Source organism: Hirundo rustica, chromosome 10 (assembly GCF_015227805.2).
Source record: "Hirundo rustica isolate bHirRus1 chromosome 10, bHirRus1.pri.v3, whole genome shotgun sequence".
Classification (NCBI taxonomy): Eukaryota; Metazoa; Chordata; class Aves; order Passeriformes; family Hirundinidae; genus Hirundo; species Hirundo rustica.
The window spans coordinates 24,653,958-24,670,251 of NC_053459.1; the positions used below are offsets into that span (position 1 = coordinate 24,653,958).

Below are 16,294 nucleotides of genomic sequence, written 5' to 3' on the forward strand. Positions count from 1 at the left end.
TCTGCAGCTGCTGTTGTGCTCTGTATCCAGCCCTAGGCTTTTTGGGGATTTGGGATAAGTTTGTGTGAGAGGGAAGAGAATCACTGGCACTGAGCAAGCAATTCTATCTTGTACAAACCCCATGAGGGCAGCAAACAAATCCAAATGTACCTTAAAACCCGGCCCCAGAGGGCCAGGGTTGTGCATGGGGACGCTCTGCTCCTGTGAGATGTTGTTCTTTGTGTTTTCTTTATCAGCAGCTAAAACTGCATGCTTCAAAACGTGGAAAAAGTCCCACTTGGGGCTTGACTCAGAATTTTGGCTTATGAGAAGAGTGGAGAGTTTTAGTCTAGTAAAGTATCTTTATTTACAAAACAACTTTACAAAAATAATTTCAATAAAATTATCACAAAGTCAATGTACAATATAATACAGCTGCGTTCCCTCCCAATGTGATGTCAGATTATGATGGGGAATATTATTTTTATATCAACCCGTGGCATAAATAATGCTTTAAACAAACAACTAGCTTTCTTAGAGTCTACACATTACTAACAACGATTAATAGACAACACATTTCTTGACTTGGGTGGTTCCTCTGTAAAATTCACATTAACACTACAGAACCCAAGGATTGGAGGAGCCTGGAGGGAGCCTGGAATGGTTTGGGTGGGAAGGGACCTTAAAGCCCATCCAGTGCCACCCCTGCCATGGGCAGGGACCTTCCACTGTCCCAGGTTGCTCCAAGCCCTGTCCAACCTGACCTTGGACATTTCCAGGGATCCAGGGGCAGCCACAGCTGCTCTGTTTGGCAGAGCCAGGTCAGATTTTCCTCAGCGGGGGATGTCAGGAGCCGCATTTGGCTCCTGAATGTCTCACTTTAGACATCAGAAAACCCTGCACTGGAGAGACAGGGTTGCCTGACGCCAGGAGCGGCTTTTCCAGTGCCATGCCTTGATCCGTGGGTGTGTTTTCAGGGGTTTGCCAGGCCAGCGGGCAGAGATCGATCCCATCTCCACGGTGCCTCGCTCTGCGAACTTGCAGCGCTGATGTTCCTGGGGAATTCCGGAGGCAGGGGCTCCCGCGGCTCCGGCTGTCATAATGTTGACGTCCAGCTCTGCGAAATCCATTCCCAGCGCCGAGCCCAGGCTTTAGGACACGTACTGGGCTCCTCCGTAGGGCAGCACCTCTGTCACCCCCCAGCCCACCACGTTGCCCCGCGTGCCGCAGGCATCCCCCGCGCTCTGAGCCGTCACCTCGGCGGGGCTGAGCACTCGGTCCCACAGGTTAAAGCCAGTCAGCTTCCCCGAGAAGGCCAGAGCTTCATCAAAGCCCCCTCCCGCGCAGCAGCCGTTCTTCTCCTGCCCCAGCTGCAGGATGCCCCCGTCGGGGATGGTGTGAGCGCCGGCCACGCCCGAGGCGCTGCCCGCCAGCTGCCCCTGCGCCCACAGGGACGCGGAGCCGTTCTCCGAGCTCCAGGCGCCGCACAGGTGCAGCCACTTGCCGGGAAGGACCACGTTTCTGGCAGCCAGCTTGTGCTGGGCACCCCCCACGGCGAGCACGGCCGAGTCCCGGCTCAGGTACAGCTGGATCTCGTAGGGGTTGAACTTGGTGCCGTAGGAGAAGACGATGGTTTTGTCCAAGGCCTCGGTCACCTTGAGCCAGATGCAGGCAGTGAAGGAGCTCAGGGTCATTCCAGAGGTGGGGTGGACGCTCCCAAAGATCTTCCTCGAGCGCATGGGGAACAGAATTGCGGTTTCACAGCCTGGAAAGGGTTGAGAAGGTTGTCAGGTAAGTACGAACGGGTTTATTTGTACGTGCACAGTTGGGACCTTTGACATTGCATGGAGTCATTAAGGTTGGAAAAGGCCTCTATGATCACCAGGTTGTGGCTGCCCCATCCCTGGCAGTGTCCAAGGCCAGGCTGGACGAGGCTTGGAGCAACCTGGGATAGGGAAAGGTGGGATTGGAACAAGATGATCTTTAAGATCCCTTCAGCCCAAACCATTCCATGATTCTGGGGGGTCCAACTGTCACCCCAGCACCACCGTGTTTGCCACCACTTTCCAGTTCTCAATGGAGCACCACCTCCTGGGACAGGCAGTCTTTCAGCCCTTGAATTTGGGTAATTCTGCCAGGTAACTGGATGACCTTCCCAGCCACTGAAGTGTTGTTTTATCCTCTAAGTGTGGAGTAGTGAAAAATCCCAATGTTGTGCTGAGGGCAGGGCTCAGGGATCCCCTCAAACAGCAGGAGTGGACACCTTCAGTGACATTCCCAGGCCAGGGGCTCAGGGATCCCCTCAAACAGCAGGACTGGACACCTTCAGTGACATTCCCAAGACAGGGGCTCAGGGATCCCCTCAAACAGCAGGATTGGACACCTTCAGTGACATTCCCAGGCCAGGGGCTCAGGGATCCCCTCAAACAGCAGGACTGGATGCCTTCAGTGACACTCCCAGGATGGGGGGATGCTGTGCCTGGAGGAGGGAACTGCTGGCAGGCTGTGCCATGGATAGTGGGACAGCACGGCACTGGAGCTTCTGAACAGCAGAAAATGTTGGCAGGAGCATGCTGAGGTGGGCTTGCTTATTTAATTTACATGATTCCCTTTCCTAGCCCTGCCTTTAGGATTTTTTGGTCAGGAGCATTCATGGGCACTGGTTAAACGGGGGGAATTATGAAAAAATTGATACTTTTAAACCAGCTCTTCTCTTGTGTCCAATTAATCAAAGTGTTGATAATAGAAATTAGATTAGTTAAAACCACTAACAGAAATTTGTGCAGTTGGGAAAGCAACTGGTGATCGGCAAAGCCAAGACATTTCTGGTGGTTTCTGTGCTGTTCCCCGGTTGTTAATATCCTTACGTTAATATCCGAGGTGACAGGAGGGAACAAGCAGCCCCTTCTCCAATTAAGCTGCTTCATTTCCTGTTTAAAGAAGCTGGAGGATCTGAAATGTCTAAAACGTGTGCGGAAATTTCTGCTCCGGGGAATGAAGGACTCTTTGTGCCCTCCAGGACTGAGCTGCTGAGGTATTTCATGGGCTGCTTCCCTCCAGCTTTGAGCAGATTTTACATCTCCCATTGACCCTTTTGAGGAGGAGCAGGGTCAGTGAGCAACTGCTGGGGATTCTCCTTAAAATGCTACTTAGGAGCACTATTGTGAAAAAGCTTTTAATTAGCAGGCTTTCAGGCTCTATTATCAAAGCCTAAACAAAATTAAAACCAGCCTCAGTGATGAACAAAAAAGTGTGATTAGAAAATCCCTCAAGAGTATGGCTGGCAGTAAGTCAAGATGTAAGAAATTAAAGTCAGTTGCTAAAAATTCCCTTGGAAAAAAAAAAAATCCAGAGTATCTCTCTGGAAGTACTTAAAATGTAGCCTTTAAATTTATACGTATGGTTGTTTTATGTAAAACCATGCGGGAACCAGTGGAAATAAACTGAATTTCCAGTGATGATCCTCAATGCAGACCGAGTTTGTTGCTCTCACCTGGTGCAGGATAGCTGCTGGGGCACAGGGAGATAAGGAATGAGATCATGCTGTCTGCAAGGTTTGTGTCTGGGGGAAAGTGGAACATGCTCAGAGACCTCCTCCCAGCGCACAGAGATTTCTGTTGTGATAAAGCAGTGAGAACAATTTACTTCTAAAGCCGAGTGCCCTGCGTGAAGGGCTGGGTTCAGGTTAGGCTGTAAAAGCTTTGATGTAAACGATGTTGTGGCTGTGTTGTTGCTTTGCTGTAGCGATTACTGCTCCTTTCCGCTCCCTGGTGTGTGAGCTCGCTCTGGGGATGCTGCACCCCCTCCTTCCTACCCACCCATCCCGCGGGGTAGATTTTTTTTGGGGGGGGTGGTTAGGTTGCAATAACTTATATTTGTGGAAAACAAAGCCATTAATCAGCAGTTGGAAGCCAGGCAGTGACTGCTCCCTGGTGGGCAGGCTGGTTTCGGTGCAGTTTATCTGGCACACCGTAATCCTGCACCCACACTTTAAACAAATGAGGGGCTGCTCTGCCGCACCCAAGCTGCTTTTCTGGGTGTCTCGTTGCACTGCACAGGAAAGCTGAGCTGGGATTTGAGGTAGGAGCTCACCTTCCTGTGGCCACCTCACCGACTGGTGCAAATCTTTTGGAAGGGGAAAATTGCCCCAAACACAACAGCAGCACGGGTTGCTGATTTCTCTGTGCCAGTGGGAATATTCAGGGCAGGATATTCCCACTGGCATGCAGGGAATGTGCCCTCCCTGCCCTGGAAGTGTGCTTGGCTGGCTGGCAGCAGCATGCCCAGCTCCTGGCCGCTGGAGCTGTTGAGGAGATGTTAATGTGGGAAGAGGAAGGAGTGGGAACATGCAGGAGAGCTCCGTGACCAGTGCAAACGCACAGGAGTCACCAGCTGGGAAGGCAAAAGGTGAGAGAACATCGTCCAGGTGTCTAAAACACATTTGCTGCTCTCTGAGAATGGCTTTGATCTGGGAGAGCCTGGAGGAGATGGGATGCTGGCTGGCTCTGCCCTGCATGAGGACTTTGATGAAACCTTCCTTTGATCCCACGTTTGAAAAGCTCAGTGCCTCTTTTCCCACAAGTTCTGGGGTTCCCCCCTTCACTCAGAGCCTGTCCAAAGCTGCCCTGCCGCTCCTGGGGTTGCTTTGGAGTCGTTGGAGAAGGAGGTGCCCAGGAGGGGGTTTTGGATCCCTGTTTGGAGGGGCCTCCCCAGGGCTCTCACACCGGCCTTACCTGCTGGCAGCAGGTGCTGAGCTGCCCATTGCTGCGACGCCCTCAGCTCAGCCCGGGTCTGCTGCAGCTCCTTCCACACCGAGGTGAGGATGAGGTTGTCCCCCGTGCCGCTGTCCAGTTTGTCCTGCTGCAGCGCCGTTTCCTGCGCCCGCCGCTCGGCCCTGCTGCGCCAGGCGCTCTCCAGCCAGCCCAGCCTCATTGACACGTTGTGGCTCAGCTGCAGGACGTGCTCCAGAACCTTCCCTTGCTCCGACTCCTGCAGCCTCCGGGCTTCCTCGGCCCGCTCCCTGCTCCTCACCAGCACCTGCTCCACCTGGGACACCACGTGGGAGGTGACAGTGGCCAAGGTGCCCGCCAGGGTGGTGGTGAGCTGGCTCAGCTCTGCCTTCAGGGTCTGCAGCTCCAGCCTGGGGAGCTCATCCAGAGCCTGCAGCATCATATTCTCCTTCATCTGCGAGTTCTCCAGCATGATGAACAGCTTGTCCCACTTGCTGTGCTCCCGCTGGCAGTCACACGAAGCAGCTGGAAGGGAACGTAGAGAGGTTGCTGCTCCTTTGTGCCCAGTTTTAAACGGGAGTGTTGGGTAAAACCTGGCTCTGGGCAGGGTTTGTGTCCTCCAGACCGCCACAGGATCGTGGGCTCACAGGCTGGTTTGGAACCTTCCAGACAATGCCCGTGCCGTGCTGGGGCCAGTGCCTGTCCCTCTGTACCGGGACAGAGCAGCGCAGGGCTGCGATCACAGAGATCCTAAACCCCCGCGACAGCAACAGCCTTTTGCAGGAAAACCGAGAAATAGAGACCCTAAAGCACAGCCCCGTCCGAGGGCTTTGCCAGTACTGCCCACAATTACCCACTGCTACGAGCACGAGCTTCTCCCTCCGAAAGAAAAGTAAATTACGTTTGCAGTAATAACTCTTAGAAGAGCGAGGCAGCGACGAAGGCAGTTCTGCACTCAACCCAGACTCAGCTCGGGTTTACTCACCTTCCTCGGTCGCAGGGGCCGGACCTTCGATTTCGTTATCCAGGTTCACGTACATGAGCTCGTAGTCATCGTCTTCATCCACGGCAGAGCCAGAAGTCCTGCAAACGCAGAGCAGCGTGAGCAGAGAGAGGAGCTCTCGGGGCACCATTCTCCCGGCCGCTTCCTGCCGATCCCTGGGCTGTGAGGAGCTGCCGGGGCTGCAGCAGAGCCGGCACTGAGCGAGCGAGGCGCAGCGAGCCGCTAATAAACGCTGCGAGCCCGAATGAATGAGCGGCGGTGCCAGCGCTGTAACCGGAGCGCTCCTGGCTGTGCCTCTTGGCCGGGAGGGGAAGGGAAGGGACGGGAAAGGGGCGGGCAGCTTGCTCAATCCCAGCCCTCCAGGTTTGCCTGGGGGATGCTCTGACTGGCCAAGGGCAAAAGCGGTGAGAGCCGGGCTCGCCCCGGGGGCGGGTTGGGACGTGCAGCAGCGCCTGGGGGTTTGGGAGCGCTCGGCTGGCTCGGTTGTGTTTCGTGTCGTTTGTGGGGAAAGAAAGCGTTCCCTGCAAATTCAGCTCGCGGTCGGTGCGTGCCAGGGCTCTGGAGGGGATCGGTAGAAAAATAAACATACCTGGAGTTGGTTTGGATAGGCGCGTCTGGTTTAGCTAAATAGCGCAGCTTTTTTGGAGAGCTAGGCACTGCTGGAAAATAAATTCCGTTCTGTACCAACAGTTTATTGCTTTAAGCAATAAAGGAGAGCTCTTAAGGAGTTCTAACAGCTTGTTAGGGTTCCGCTTTTCCAGCCCTAATTAGCACTTACACCACCATTACCCCGCGGATAATCTGTTAGGGCTGTATCCTGTTTTGGGAGCTGTAAATCTGCAGCTGCACAATCAGAGTTGTGTCTGTTACCTCTGAAAAAGTGAAACAAGGTGCTTCTGGATGAAACATTAATTTGGTCTGAGTCTTACTGGTTTTAATCTGGTTTAAATTCTGTAATCTTATTGGTTCAACAGGCGCATTAATTGTTTAATGTTAAGATGCTTTGCTTAGGTGGGATTGGGGGTGATCTCGTACAAATTATGGATTGGCTATGAAATATCCAGAGAACAGCAAAAAACCCCTCCTGCAGTTGCATCTACCTCAGAATCCGTGCTCTCTTTCCATTTGTGTCTCTGGTTTTGCTTAGACAAACCTGCACTACCTGTGCCTTGGATACTGGGGAGGAGTTGGTGGGCACCGGGCACAGGTCGGACTCTGATCCTAGGTGTCCTATCCAACCTCAATCATTCCGTGATTTTCCAGTAGGTGTGGGCCAAACCCAAGTCATCCTGGGGGAAAAACTATGCTTGGTGCTTGGGCTTTTGTCTTTGGAAACTCCCTTTGGAGTGAAAATCCATCTGCCCGTGGGACACCGCGACGGGCTGCAGGGCCCTTGTTCTTCTCTGTGCTGCTGGGATGGGCAGAGCTGGAGCTGGGGCAGCCTTTTCCAGGAGTGGCTGCAGGGCTGGCACCACCCAGCCACGCCCCTGGGGTCCCTCTCTGGCTCATGTGCAGCCAGGGAGGGTCCCCAGCTGGAACTGTGCTGGAATTGTGTCATTCCCAGCGTGTGGTCTGCTTGGGAAGGGTGAGAAAATCTAACCTGGAAAGTATTGGGGGTCAGGGTGGCAGGGAAGGAAGAGGGAAGGAAAGGCATTCAGGGAGTTGAGTGGGATGGTTTTTTCCATTCACACACAACAAACATTTTTCAGGCTCTCAGTTTGGATTGAGGCAGATAGAGCAAGATTGGGAAGAAGTGAATTATTCAGAATTCCTGATATCACCTCTGGCTGTCTGAGCTTGGGGAGCTGGGTGTGAATAAATCCCCTCAGAGCCCTTAAAGATGTGACAAGCAAACAGCTCTGAGTATCCCTTACTACCTCAGACACGAAAAGAGCAGAAAATGGCCAACTGGGTTGTGCCTGCTGACCTTTCTTGAGGTCCCTGAAGAAGAGAGCTATCCAGACTGGGATATCTGGGATTATTTACACGTGTGCACACAGGTTCTTCACTTAAAAGCAATTCCCTGTCAGTGAGGTCACTTCAATCTCGCTGCAGAGGGAGGGGGTTGCTCTGATTGTCTTTGCTTTTCATCTGTCTTGGTTAGGGAATATCAGCCCAGCAGTGTTTGCTGCAGGAAACTGCCCAAAGCCGCGCTAGCACAAAGTATTTTTTGTTCAGAGAGGTTTGGTGGCTGCGGTCCATCATCTGTGATTGCATCACTCCTCTGATACACCCCACACTCCAAGCGCTCGTTTGCCAGACTAAATAATCAGTCTTCCTTTCCAGATCCCGTCCTATCCCTGACATCCCAGCTTAAGCAACAGCATGGCTCAGGTTGGTGTCTTTCCTTGCTTAGAGCTGTTATTTTCGTTACTGCCTCTTGGATTCCTTCCCATCACACTTCTATAGCTAAGAGGAAATTCGCCTCTCCAGGAATACGGGAATTTCATCTTTTGCAACCGTTGCTGAAATCTGACTGGAGTTTAAGGGCTCTGCTCCATGTGGGTGGAAAACTTCCAGTGCAAACTTAAGCAAGGGCAAGTGCAAAGAAAGGACTTAGTGCTGGAAGCCTGACATCATCCGGAGAGAAAATTATTTTGACGTATTCAGGACAAAATGTTTCAATTTCGAATGATGACATGAGTCTAGAAAAGTAACAGTGAATCCATCCTGTCACCTTTTCATCACTGAGTGTCCTGAGTTGGAAAGGACCCCCAAGGATCCTCCAGTCCAACCCCAATGCCTTAAATTGTTGCATGCACAGACGCCTCAACAATCCCACCCTGTGCATCCCCGGGAATGTTGTCCAAACTCTCCTGGAGCTGTGGCAGCCTCAGGGCCGTGCCCATTCCCTGGGGAGCCTGGGCAGTGCCCAGCACCCTTGGGGGAGGAAGAACCTTTCCCTGCTCTCCAGGTTCTCCCTTTGGAGGAACTGGTGCTTGCTATCAATCCCATGGAATGTTAGTGGTGGCACTTTTTATCCAGATCCACTGGGAACATCTCAGGAGGAGCTCAGGGAACGTGGTTAGGAAATGGCCAGAATGGAGCAGTTTGCCCATCTTCTCAGGGTGATTCTTCAGGAACTCTCTTTCCTTTGCCCCTGGCCTTTGTGATTGTGTAGAACGGAACAAGATAAATTTGCTGTGTCCGTGGGGTGGGAGTGAGGTCTGCCGTGGCCTCGGGCACTGCCGGGGCTGCACGGGGGGCTCGGAGTGGCCTTGGGGAAGCAGCCAGGGATTCTGCAAGCAGGATAAGGTGCAGAAGCGTGGCTGGCTGGAGTGGAGAGCCACTCCTGTGGAGGAAAGGGACCCTCAGGGCTCATTACGAGCTGCTGGGCTCAGAGCTGTCTGAACCTGCCATGAGTTATGTGCTCGTTTCTTGGCTCGGGGGGGACGTTGTGAGACCCAGCCGTGTCCTGGGGTGCATTTTCTGTATCTGGTAAGAGTTCCACATGCTCTAGTCTGAACCCAAACATCCTTTTCCTACCATCTATGAACCGATCTGCTTATCTTCCAAAGTTATCCAGCTCAGATGTAAATGGGAGGAAAAGCAGCAGGCCAGAGAGCTGATTCCTCTTGGAAACCAAATCCAAAGAGGCCGTGAGGACTTCCAAGGGTTTACAAAAAGGAGCCATGCTAGGTTGCAATAGGCAGATGTTTTCCATATGTTGCTCAAGTGAAACTTAAATCCATTGAGGCAGGCATGTTCTGCGATGTGGAGTTATATATTTTGGTATGAGCCTGGGCTTCAAATTGAATTATGCACAGACATCTTATGAAAATGTGTGAGAGAGGGTTTAGCATATCTCTGTCTGTCTGCAGTTGGCTCTCTCTGGCTCCTTTCTATGCCTGGAAATGGCATGCTTAACTATTTCTGTTCAAATGCACGTTTAATTCTCTGTTAACCAACTATTCCTTCCATATGATGCTAATTTAACTTGAAAATCTGAATCTCAGCAAAGGAGAGTTGTAGTTTTTTGTCTTTTGTTGTTTTTGTTGTTTCTTGGTCATTTCTCTCCTTCTTTCTTCTTTTGTTTCTTTGTTAATTGAAATCACACTTAGTTTGGCCTAGGACTCAACAGGGTATCATCCAAAACCGAAAGCTCATTAAGCGGAGTTCTCATGATATTCAGAAATAGAATGATAATTGATAGGAATTAGTGGGTGGGTTTTTACACCACGTTGTTACTCCTGCAATGATTTGCCCTATTTTGATAATTTATCTGTTTTCTTGGCCCAGTATATAATTTTCTGCAGTTTTATGCCTCCCTGGCTTTGTACCGATGATCCTTCAAGGCCAGGTTGGACCAGCCTGGGCGGGAGTGGAATGAGATGAGCTTCCAGGTCTCTCCAACCCGAACGTCCCATGATTGTTAACCCGGTGTCTCCAGGAGCGTGCTGGTGTTGTGGGGCTGTCCCCAGTGCTGGGCACTGACTGACAGCTGCTGTGTCCCCGCTGTGTCCCCAGGGAACTCCATGCTGCTGCGGGTGCTGCCCGCGCTCTACGAGCAGCAGCCGCAGCCGATCCGCGCCCGCCTGCGGGACCTGGTGGCACCCATGGCCCAGCTGGACCCCCCCGAGCAGCTCCACCTCCTCAGGCTCCTGCACACCGTGGCCAGGAAGAGAGAACTGGGGGTAAAGCACGCCCGGAATATCTCCCTGCCCCTCCTTTGCATTTCAGAGAGGGAGGAACCCTGCGGTGCGGGGCAGTGCCTTCCTGTCCTAATTCCCTGTAAACTCTCTAATTCCATTCCAAGTCCTCCACCTAGTCGTAAGGAGAACAGAGAGAAGGCTCTGCTGGACCAAAAGGTTTGGGTTAAACCATTTGTCTCCAGTGTTTTTGGCTCTTCCTCTGTCAGCCGAGTGTGAATTCCCATAACTGTGTTTCTGTCAGTGTACATGAGCTGTACTAAAATCCACGTCAAGGACAATTAGAATGATTTAGGAACTGATGAGAACTGATAATCCTCAAAAAAAAAAAAAAGAACAGAAGGAGGGGTTGTTTCATGCCCCGTGTCTGAATGTCTTTTGCACAGATGCTGCAGTTTCCCTGAATCCAAGGTGCATTAGTGTGCCTGTAATGTGAATTACACATTAATTCAGTGTGCCCTCAATTAATCCCTCAGTGGGAACTTGTACACAACTACATCCTGTTTGGCTCCAAGGACTACACCCTCAGTCTCCTGAAAACTGGGTTCTTACAAGAAATGACAGCTTACCTACAGCACATTTATTATGCAATGAGGGTCTTGCCTCCTGTTTTCCCCTCTTTTCCAGCTCCTGACCTTGTCACATTGTTTAGTTTCTGCTGGAACCCAAAAATTTCTACAAGTATTTAAATTTACTGCATCATTGAGGAAGGCTGAGTCTTATGTTGTTATAATCAATAAAATATAGACTGGCCTGGAGCAAGGAAAATATTTGGTAAAGGTGGGGTTTTTTGGTGGAGGTTGGTTTTGGGATTTGTTTTGTTATGTTTTGTTTTCTTTTAATTGAGCATTTCCTTACTTATTTATGCATAACTGCCGCATTTTAAAGCAGAGCTTACCCTTATTCCATATGTTCAGTTGAACTTGGATTGACCTCAGCAATAGCTCCATGCAAAGGTCGCCAAGGGTGGAAAACTCTTCTATTAACTCAGGGTCTGGTGGCTTATTTTTATCACTCTGGTGGTTGTATCTCCTCTGGTTATGTGTGTTCACAATTCAAAACAGAGATCCAATTTGTTTCTGATTTTTTTAACAGGTGCTGAAAGAGTGTTTGCCATTTTTATTTGGACACCTGAGGGACCCCAACCACAGTGAGGTGATTCTAAACATCCTTCTGGAAATATCCAGCTACGAACCCGCAGCCTTGGCCCCTTTCCTTCCCACGCTGAGGGAAATTGGTGAGAGTTTTCCCAGTTTGATTGGGCAGACAGCAAAGATCTTCGGAGCTGTTGGACATCTCGATGAGGTATGAAAGGTGGGAAACAAAAGGGCTTGCTTGGATTTGGTGTTGGGTTGGTTGGGGTCGCTTTTGACTGTGTATAAAGTAAGGCATCCACGTGTTTCTTTCTTCACGGGTAACCAGACTGCCCTGCCGTGGAATCACGGAATGGTTTGGGTTGGGAGGGACCCTAAAGATGATCTCACTCCAGTCCTTCCCCCTTTGGCAATCAATTTTGGGGGACTGTTGGCTGGGCCTTGTGTGTGTGAGCAGCGCAGGAAGACGCCATCCTTGCTGTTTCTACTGATCTGGAGCTTTATATTCGTGTAAAATTAAATTTATCTCAGAAGAATCAAAACCAGATTTGGTTTGGCTTTGTAAATCTTATTTCTGTTGTGTGGAGAGAAGAGCCAAAATCCCATTGAGGTCTGGGAGCCAAATGAAGTTTGTTGTTCTCTCCTTGTTTACTTCCATCCCCCAGCAAGTTTTACTTTTATAAGATCTGCAGGTGACCACATTTAATTCTGTATTTAGTATTTGAGAGTCAGCATTTTGTAGAAGCTTTACAGTTGCTAACCAGACAATCCTCAGCTGAGCACAGCTGGGCTCAGAACTGAAGGATTCCATTGGGATTCTGTTTTGGGGTGTTCAACCAGCTCTCCCCATCTGGGTGTCTCTGAGGCTCCGTTTCTGCTGAGTTTCTGCTACTTCAAAGGGAATGGATTTATTTATTTTGCCTTTTGTTGCTGTGATTGTTTTATACCAAACCAAGAATAAGCGAGGAACCAACTGGCCCTGTTGGATTTCACGTAGTGCTGGAAATCACACACCAGAGTGAAGTTTACTGAGACGTGATTCAAAGAATATTTTCCCCTCATATTTTTAACCTGTTGGTTTATGTGGCTACACCGATCTACTGAGTGGAGCACTCGCAGCCTCCACTGAAAAATTCATGTCCAGTCTCCCTGGAGTGAGTGTTGAGTAAGCTCTCCCCATGTCCCGTGTCACGAGTCTGATTTTCTAGGAAGCTGCTGACTCAGGAGCATCCCAGCCCCTGGGGAGGACGCATTTGTCATTTGTTTGCTGTTTGTCACTGAGATCCTGGGACCCTGCGCTCCAGACTCAAAAACAGGGATAAAAACAACACACAAAGGGTGGCGGAGGTGAATGTTCCACCAGGAGATCGATGGCTCCTCTCTTGTTTTGCTCTCTAGAGAGTCGGGAAGTGTGAATAATTCTGAGTTATGGAAGATCTTAAAATGACAAAGAGGTTTGGGTTGGGAGGGACCTTGAAGCTCATCCCATTCCCCTGCCATGGGCAGGGACACTTCCACTGCCCCAGGTTGCTCCAAGCCCTGTCTAAGCTGGTCTTACAAAAAGAATCACCTCACCTAGAAGGAGAAGGAAAAGCCCCTGTGGCTGATTCCTGAGCATAGGTGAGGTCATGGAATGATAAAATCTCCCAGGCTGGAAAAGACCTCCAGGGGTCCAACCATCAACCCCCGTGCGCCTCTGACGGTCTCATCTCACAGCCCCTCATGTCAGGGCCTTCCCCAAACCCTCCCTCATCCCTTCTCCCCCTCTTCCCTGTGCTGTCACCGAGCCGTGCCGTGGATATTTTGCCACTTCTCAGACAGGAGTCGGCGTCCCCTGCCCGGCCAAGCAAAACAAGCAGGCAAGGAGACATCAATGGCAGTGCTGGAATTTTATTTGTTGATGTTTTATTTCACTGGAAGCCTTGCCTGGGGAAAAGAGGTGGCAAGGATTGAGGCTCGGCCCTTGACGGTCGAGCCTGTGGATCTGAGCAGCAAATCCTTGCTGGCTCCTAGGAAAAGCCTCTTGTGCTTCCAGGGACCCCGGGAGAGAGGAGAGCTGGGGATTTGAAAGGCTGCCCCTCGTTCACACACACCACTTCTGCTGGTGTCAGAGACACTCTCGGGGAGGCCAGGTTGAAACCAGAACTTGTCCCTTAACCATAAATTTGTGCAAATGAAAAACCATCTAGGGGCTCAGGGCAATCGCACACTTTCTTTTTTCCCCCTATGTTTTGAACCACCTGGGAGCTGGAGTTATTTCTGAAGGCCCTGTGATCTTTTTGTAGTCTCCTGAACCTGTTTTTAAGGAAAAAAGCACAACACTTTGCCACACCTCACTGCCTGTGCTTTAGCTCTTGGCCTTCTGGCAGATGTAACGCCGTAAAATGTAAGTGCTGCTTACGAGAATATACACGAATACATCAAACAGGCATTGCTGAAATAACAGGGGGTTGTGTGCATCCAAATAGGCTTGGTGAAACATTTTGGATAGGAATTGTGGCAGGGATGACGGCTGCTTTCATGTTGAGCTATTTTGCTTTAATTTTGTTTTGTATAGCAGTGACATATTATATTACTCAGGCGAGTTTATTGTTCTTTTACCTCACTCCAGGCGAGTAGCAGCATTTCAGCATGGCTGGAGACTCTCCAGCTGGATCAAAGTGACAGGAAAACGGTCAAAACTGCTCCTCCATTTAGTCTGCTGCACAGTTTGTTTGGAAAACAGAAATGTGTTTTAAATGTTAATTGAGCCTCTGTTTATCTCTTGGAGGAAGGATCGGCTTTCAAATAAATGAGTGACTGTGCACCAAAAAGTCAACCTCATCCAAGCCATTGAGGAAAAAGCTCCTCCATCGCATCAGGCCAGCCCTGGGTGCAGCTGGAGCTTTCCCCACACGGCTGAAGGGATGCACTTTGTCGGATCCTCTCTTCCCATTTATCTCTGTCATGGCACGATGCAGCAGAGCTGCTTTTCCTTGGATTACGTTGACTTGCTCTTCAAAAAGAGTCTCGCCCGTGGTGTTGGGGCTGCGTCCTGCCAAAATCTCACGGGTGTTTTTACAGCCCAGCTGGATTTTGGAATCAAACTTTCAGCAGTTTTTGCTCTCTGGTTACGAGGTCCCAGAAGAGAGGAGGAAATGGGGCTGGGACCCTGCAGAGTGCAGAGCACGTGCGTGGCACATGAGCTCCCTGCTGGCCCTTGGGAAGAGGAAAGCTGTTTGTTTTTGCCTTTGTTTGTGTTTCAGCACAGGCTGAAATCCAAACATCTCCCACTCTCCGTTTCAATCTGCTGAGGACCAAGTGGGCTTCCCTGAGCAAAAGGATTCCCCCACTGAAGGATCCGGTGGGAGTTCCTGAGTTAATTGCTGGGTTTTCCACTGCTTTTCCCACTTGGGTGTTTTTAGGACTGTGGAACCCAGTCTAATGAGGACAACTGTAACAGAGGAGCCCTAATCTGGAGATGCTCAGGTCCAGGCTGGAGGTTCCCCATTCCAGAAGGTGTTGGTGGGGCTTGGAGCAACCTGTGGAAGTTGTCCCTGGCCACGGCAGGGGTGGGACTGGGAGGTCTCTACGGTCCCTTCCAAACCATCCTCTGGATTTATGGAGTAGCTGAGCCAGACTCATCAGGGGTGAAAGGGCAGCTCGGTGCTGCTGGGGCCCTCATCACTGAACCAGGCTGATGCACCAACCCAGAACGATGCAGGGCCCTCAAAGAGCCTTCAGGGATCTGGCTCTGGGTCTGAGGTGCAGACAAGATGTCCTGAGTTAAGCAGGGTTAGGCAACACCAAGAGGAACAAAAGCCACTCCAGTGTAACCACAAATCAACTGTGTTTGAGGCAGCTGCCCGTGTCAGCCACCCCTCCCCAGGGACAGTGACTCAGTGGCAGCACACAAAGCCCCTCACAGCAGCAAACAATGAATTTGTGTGCTGTTATCTCTGTTCTTATCTCCCAGGAACGAGCCAGAACGTCCCTGCTGTATCTGGTGAACCAGCTGGCCAGCATGGAGCACTCCTTTCACCACATCCTCCTGCTGGAGATCAAGAGCCTCACGGACACCTTCTCGAGCATCCTGGGCGCCCAGAGCAGAGACATTTATCGCATGAGCAACAGCTTCTCTGCCATCGCCAGGCTGCTCGTGCGGCAGCTCGACACCGACGGTGCGGCGGCAGCCAGGTACTGTGGGGCTGACAAAGCCTCAGCCCTCTCCAGGGCTCTGTGAGGCACCAGAACTCTGTTAAACTCTCTGTTAAACTCTGTTAAACTCTGTTAAACACACCCCCATTGCCGTGAGGAAAGCCATGCCCCAGATAAGTCGACTTATGGCAAGCTAAAAAAGCCTCGGTTAAAAATAAATCAGCGAAGCCAGGCCTCGCAATTACCATTGAGTTTATTCTGGAAAATGCCCACTGAGGGTGGTGAGAACAATGGCTGGCGTAGCTCCCTGATGAAGATTTGGCCAAAAAAAAAAAAATGTCTGAAAAAAAATTTTCTGAAGCATCCACAGGGAGATGTTCTGCTCACTCAGCTGCTTCTGACTGGGCACGCCGAGGTTAAAGCGTCGTGACGTTCGTCACGGTGAGGAGAGGAATGTTATTCGAATACGGGGTGGCAGTCACTTCTAATTAGTGAGAGACTCGTAATTAGAGTTGTGCACAGTGCAGTAGGTCAGGGGGGCACAGAGGAGAAGTGATCCTTTGAAAAAAATGGGACACAGATGTCAGAAAACTCCTAACGGTTAAGGCCAGCCCCGGAGCCAGACTGGGAGCGGTGGAGCCAAAACACTGAGGTCAGTGGAGAAACAAATTATTGGTGTCCTGGAGAGAGGTAAAAATGAAA

At 50.8% G+C, this 16,294-nt stretch overlaps 1 protein-coding gene across 11 annotated transcripts in view; it reads left to right on the forward strand.

Annotated features, from left to right (window-relative positions):
* The window catches only part of VEPH1 (ventricular zone expressed PH domain containing 1), a 60,506-nt gene that overhangs the window by 16,656 nt on the left and 27,556 nt on the right, over nucleotides 1-16,294 (forward strand). For 9 of the 11 annotated variants that reach the window (XM_058421941.1, XM_040074271.2, XM_040074270.2 and 6 more), the window contains 3 exons: nucleotides 10,180-10,346; nucleotides 11,457-11,666; nucleotides 15,411-15,631. In XM_058421941.1, the coding sequence (XP_058277924.1) occupies nucleotides 10,180-10,346; nucleotides 11,457-11,666; nucleotides 15,411-15,631 (598 nt within the window). Of the gene's footprint in view, nucleotides 1-956; nucleotides 1,771-10,179; nucleotides 10,347-11,456; nucleotides 11,667-15,410; nucleotides 15,632-16,294 lie in introns of those variants that run through there. The other 2 variants (XM_058421937.1, XM_040074274.2) reach the window with 2 other exon arrangements.